This window comes from Folsomia candida, unplaced genomic scaffold (assembly GCF_002217175.1).
Source record: "Folsomia candida strain VU population unplaced genomic scaffold, ASM221717v1 Fcan01_Sc035, whole genome shotgun sequence".
Taxonomy (NCBI): domain Eukaryota; kingdom Metazoa; phylum Arthropoda; class Collembola; order Entomobryomorpha; family Isotomidae; genus Folsomia; species Folsomia candida.
In genome coordinates, this window is record NW_019091227.1 from 435,924 (window position 1) to 442,262 (window position 6,339).

The 6,339-nt window shown below is 33.7% G+C and overlaps 1 protein-coding gene across 3 annotated transcripts; it reads left to right on the forward strand.

Annotated features, from left to right (window-relative positions):
• Positions 1 to 852: 852 nt before the first annotated feature.
• On the forward strand, positions 853 to 4,905 carry LOC118439406. 3 transcript variants are annotated; one of them, XM_035860692.1, is made up of 5 exons: positions 853 to 1,161; positions 1,234 to 1,404; positions 1,499 to 1,710; positions 1,782 to 1,941; positions 2,009 to 4,905. In XM_035860692.1, the coding sequence occupies exons 1-5, from the start codon at positions 882 to 884 to the stop codon at positions 2,107 to 2,109; spliced, it is 924 nt and encodes a 307-aa protein (XP_035716585.1). In that variant the 5' UTR covers positions 853 to 881; the 3' UTR covers positions 2,110 to 4,905. The 3 variants fall into 3 exon arrangements, with proteins under 3 accessions (XP_035716585.1, XP_035716586.1, XP_035716584.1); XM_035860693.1 differs by having other exon boundaries at positions 853 to 1,134; XM_035860691.1 differs by having other exon boundaries at positions 853 to 1,404.
• Positions 4,906 to 6,339: the final 1,434 nt, after the last annotated feature.

Below are 6,339 nucleotides of genomic sequence, written 5' to 3' on the forward strand. Positions count from 1 at the left end.
CAAACATCCGAGGGAATTGTGTTGATAAACAATTCCTAAACATCAATATCGTTCAAATGAAAATAACAAAATTGTCACCGAGTATTATTCCACTGAATTAATTTTAATCGAATGGTAACAAAAATTACTACGTAATTCAAATTTACTTCTAAACAAATTGATCAACCTAACAAGGAAGAAAATTTGGATGTCGTATACGATCCGCATTCATTACCATCCCCATCCGCAAAAATTGGTCGCCAAATGGTCGAAAAATGAGCAACCCGACCGTCGGGTTTTCATACGGCTAAACGACGTCGGAGAGACGTCGACTAATGCGACGAAAATTTTGCGACCACTTTTAGCAGTTGATTCGACCATCATATTATAAGACAATACGACCATATTATTTTAGGTCAGTTTAACTACTTTTTCAACGCCTTTTCCACCGTCGCATAATTGAAAATTTTTCAACGGCTTTGCGACCGTTGCATAATTTAAGATTTCTCAACGTAAAATCCACCATTTCCCCATCCAAGTGCCATGCTTCCGCGATTCTCAAGTCAGTCCACACCATCACATTGTGCTCATCGAGTCACACTTATTTCTTGTCCTTCCAAATTAAAAAATAAATCTTCATGTCATCCCAAATTGACAAGGCAAAAAAATATTCCATAGTCCAATTCGATTCCTCAGGGACAAAGTTAGTTGAGATTGTCCCAATAATATGGATCGAAGAAGACCAGAAAGAAGTATTTTGGCCACTTTGTAAAGGATCTGCCTTAAAGACTATGGTGAAAAAGTGCGAAATTGTTCCGCTGCCATCCTGGACTTCTCACACTTTTGAAAAAATTCTAGGAAGTTATGGTAAGATTTAGAAACATCTTTTGTTGTATAATAAAATGTCAGTTCAATGTATGGCCTGTGATAATTTACTATTATTATTAGGTTCATTTCACGACGCCTGTTTGAAGCTAAAACAAGCTGAGGATACCTCAAACATTGAAAGTAGCCAGGAGGACGACATAGGAATCCGACGTGGACGCAGGGTCCAGAAAAAGAAGGATGTCGTAATTGAGAGCCGTGATTCAAGTAGTGATTCTGAATTGGATCTGGATAATAGTTTATTCCTTGCTCCTCCCACAACGCAAATCAGTGAGGATCAATTTGACATTACGATCGGTAAGTTAACTGGGTTAACTTCTATTTTTATATTTCTTAACATTTATATATTTAACTTGTTTTGTTGTCAAGAATCTACCGGCGACCAGCCCCACCCTCCAGATGAGAATAATCAGCAGGTAGCAGTCGTTCCAGAAATTCCTCAACCTGTTATCGTTCAAGAGGATTTTGATGTTGAACAGGATCCTAAGTTATTTTTGGCGACGGCAGCGGATACAGCTGACATCAAGTCTCTAATTGAAGGCATGTTTTTGTTAATATGTTATACATATTATATTTCTATATTTATGGCTATTACACTTATTACAACTTATTTTATTAATTTGATGCTGTTTAGGATTCATGAAAAAAAGTTTCGAGTTATTAGAGAGACAAGCAGAAGATATAAGGGAAATTAAAGCTGCCATTCACACGTTGCGTGCAAATTCACAAGGTGGCAATTTGCTCCCAGATTATTCTATTATACCACCTTTGCCGATCGCTGGGAGATTGGAACTCGTGGCTTTTGAGGATTGGCTGAAATCATCCGATTCCCATAAAAAACTGCTGGTACAATAAAAACATATTTCTTAAATAATGTTGATCCAAATTGTGTGGTAACTGAATTTATGAAACTGCAGATCTCATATTTGAGTACAACTGGCGGTTCAAATACTGACAGGAATACTAGGCAGGTATTGTTAAAATTAATTGGTGGCAGTTTGAGATGTCAAATTAATTATACCGGGAAAGGTAACAAAGTCGCACTGGAAAATCTGGAGATTTTGAAAATTTTAAAGGGTGAGAGCATGGTGTGAAGTAAATAAGTGTTGCAGCTGGTTTTCATAATTATTATTATGTCATTTAGATTCTGTCCGTACTCGGTATCCTGTGGCCAATGACGACGAGATATTAGGGACAGCAAAGAATTGGTTCAAGTACGCCCCTAAAGATAGAGAAGACCAATAGGACAGGTCGGTCGCCCAGGAAATTAAGATGTATTATTGCAAAACGAGTCCAACAGAACATTGAAAACACTCAGCGACAAATTACTCCTACTCCAGAAAATAATAATAATCATTTAAATGATATTAATGCGGTAGATACTGATAGATTAGTAAATAATTTTATTCACTCAGAGTCAGAGGAGCGAAGTCAGATTTTGTTTAGTTTAAGTGACACGGGTAGTGATGGTCCTTTTCATGATATTGTTGTTAGTGAATTTAAAGTTAGTTTAAGGGAATGGGCAATTAATTACAATATTACAGGTATTGCTACACAGGAACTTTTGAAATTGTTGAGACGCCATAATTGTTTCGAATCTCTTCCTATAGACCAAAGAACTTTATTACGCGGCGACATTCCAGTAGTTAAAACGATAACTAGAAATGACGATGGGTCATACTTTAGTTATTTTGGTATAACTAGTTCATTGCAGGCTCAATTCAACGAGGATTTTATTGAGCCCTTACTAACAAGTATTAGGGTAGCAGTTAGTGTCGATGGTCTTCCAATTTCTAGAAGTAACAATTTTGGCCGATCCAAGTTTCATGCATTGAAAGTAAATTTGGAGTTTTTGTAGCTGGGTTATATTATGGGGAAACGAAACCAAAATTAGTCGATAATTTTTTGAAGGATTTAGTAGATGAAATCCAAGTTTTGCAAACGGTTGGTCTAATTCTTAATCATAGTATAATCAAAGTTAAATTTGATAGGATAATTGCTGATGCGCCTGCGCGTAGTTTCATTAAGCAATGCAAAAATCACAACTCTTATAATGGGTGTGAAAAATGTAAAGTTGTAGGAAAATGGACAGGTAGAGTTATATTTCCTGATTTATCTGCTCCTGTTAGAACAGACGACGAATTTTTACAGCAATTAGATATAAATCATCACTCTGGTAATTCACCATTTGCACGTATAGATTTTCCATTAGTTAGTTGTGTTCCTATTGATTACATGCATTGTATTTGTTTAGGAGTAGTTAGAAAATTGTTACGTTGTTGGATAAAAGGTCGAATCCCATATAAATTACCGCCCAGTAGCGTTTTAAAATTAAACGAATCATTATTTAATTTACGAACAAGCTGTCCTAATAATTTTAGTAGAAAGCCGAGAACGGCTAAAGATGTAGATATGTGGAAGGCGACAGAGTTTAGGTCATTTTTACTTTACACAGGTCCTGCAGTTCTTAAAAGTGTTTTGCCTAAGAGTAAATATCATCATTTTTTATTATTGAGTATAGCGACTTCAATTTTGATAAGCGAGAAAGCGCAAAATGTTGAATGGAATGAGTACGCTAACAAATTGTTTAGATTGTTCGTTTCAAAAATTAGCGACTTGTATTCAGAAAATTTTCTAGTATATAATGTGCACTGTTTAATTCACATTGCTGCTGATGCCATGAATTATGGGAGACTGGATAACTTTAGTGCATATGACTTTGAGAATAATATACAATTTATTAAAAGAATATTAAGATCTCCTTATAAACCGTTCGAACAATGTATAAGTAGATTAAAAGAAAAGGAACATTTAAAATTGTCAGCCAAGCCTATATCTCCATCATGTCAGAGTAAATTTTCTAAAGGTAATAATTGTTATAAAATAGACTGGTGAAATTGTAATTATTATTAGTTATGTACCTGGCTCCGATACATTACTAGTTAAAAAATTTACAAAAGTTGATGACTGGTATGTTGTTCCATGTAAAAGTACGATTGTTGATGTAAATTTAGTTTCAAAGTTATCTAGCGCTGTACATATTAATTTAAGTTCATTAAGGCAAAAATGTTGGTTAATGGAGTTGGAAGGTGGCATTATTTGTATTCCTTTACATAACACTAATAATTGATTCTTTTGTAATGAATGATCGATTTTTGTATAATAAAGAACCACGTTGCCAATATTATCGTTGTATATTCATTATTAAATCGACGGATAAACGACGGTGAATTATGACCATAATGCGACCATACTTTCAACGGTATTTCGACCGTCGATTTTATGTTGATTCCGACGATCAAATCCACGTTGAATCAACGGTCGCATTTTAGGAGAATATGGATGGTTGTTTAGACTAGGTTCTGTCGGCCATATGTGACCAATTTCCGACTGCGTCGTTTCGACGTCACTTTCAACCAATTTTGCGGATGGGGATTCAGCAACAAAGTATTATTATCACGAACTCGGTGTCTTACGATTTAACGAGGGAATTCACGCAGTCGTTTGTAACTTTGCAAAATCCGTAAAATAATTTTTAAAACTTTCACAAAATAAAAAAGACACCTTTGATCTGAGCAACTTTACAAAAATTTGTGAATTATTTTCCTTCGAAATATTTGAAAAATTTTGTAGAACTTTGTAAGTTTACAGAACTTTGTAAGGTTACCACAGCCTGCGTGAATGGCCCCAATGTTTACCTCAATTTTGTACATTTGTTGTTCTTACCAAATCAAATTTACAATTAGAGCTAAGCCAAAAGAATCTCTGTGTTGTGAAAAAATAAAAAAATACCTGGTAATAAAATATGAATGTAATACCCAGGCGGCATGCATGATTGACAAGACTTGACCTTTCAGATACCTGTAATTACGTACATAAATTTATGAAATTTCGGAACAGAATTTCCGAAAAGTTTGGGTGGGTGAAAGTGATATTATAATTTACACGTGTGCTCGGCGGACTTTCTCCTTGAGAATAAATCATATTTGTACCCTGTTCATGTCTGTGGAGAGAAAATGTAATAAAATAAATAATCCAGAAGGAGAAAGCTGTGTGTGAACTTTATTTCTTGACCACATATTTCACCCGGGTTTTGGGCGAATTCACGCCAATTTCGGGGGGAAGAGAATTGCACAGATTTTGGCAAAAAATGTAGAGGAAAAGCTCATGTAATATTTTTTGTAGCGAAATTTAGTTAGAAAATATACAGTTTGTGAAACGAAATAAGTAATTTTGCCAAATAAAAATAGTTACCATTTTCATGTAAAATTTCGCAAAATGTAAAATTTGCATATCTTGTATGCATAACTTTAGAGTCTTGTTTACACCAATCTTAAGTAGGAAAATTAGACGCATTTTGTAAAAATCATAGTGGGACAGCTGAACTCGAGAATGTATTAACTTTTTGTATCATAATTTATGTTTTTAGCAAATAGTTTGCGAAATAATATTGCCAAATACAAATAATCAGCCTTTTAGGTTGAATTCATAATTTGCGAATCTTGTCCTGACAGTTTTGTGTATTTCCTGAAACCGAATCTTTTTTTAATTCCGGGGTCAAATAATCAGCCTTTAAGGAGGTTGAATTCATAATTTGCATTTCAATTAGCAAATAGTTTGCGAAATAATATTGCCGAATAGAAATAATCAGCCTTTTAGGTTGAATTCATAATTTGCGAATCTTGTCCTGACAGTTTTGTGTATTTCATGAAACCGAATCTTTTTTTAATTCCGGGGTCAAATAATCAGCCTTTAAGGAGGTTGAATTCATAATTTGCATTTCAAATTCCTAATTTCCTGAAACTAATTTTTTTTAATTGCCGCGTTTTCGAAATTTGTTACTAAAATTCGATTTATTTTATGCGTAGATTAAACGTCATAATTATTAATTCGCATGATGCTAATAGTTAAATGAAAGTACTATTTAGGTAATTTGTATCACTTTAGTAAGAGCAGATAAATTGCGAAACAGTAACGCCAATTTAATTAAAATTTGAAGTCTGTTTACATACAAATAATTTCGTGGAAATATATTTTTTCACATCAAATTTCTTTGTCAATGTCGCAAATTTCAAAAAACTATGCTCATTTATCGGGATGCCAAAATTACCGAATTTTCCAAAAATTAGAAATACAAATAATTCAAAAATAAATGGATGTAAAAATCTTACCAGATTGTACCCCATTTTCGAGATTTAGCAACTATACAAAAATTATCGTGAATACTTCCACCGAATTTTTCAAAAATTGGAAACAAATACAAAAAAGGTTAAAAATTGTTTCTTTTTCCTACAGAAATCACTGCTTCTCTCAACTCCGTAAAAAATTTATATAAAAAAACTTGTCAAACTGTACCCAACTTTCAAGATTTACGACCTATATCAAAATTGTGAATATTTCCACCAAATTTTGGAAACACAAACACCTCAAAAATGTTGAAAATCGTGTTTCTTTTTATAAAATCTCTGCTTCTCT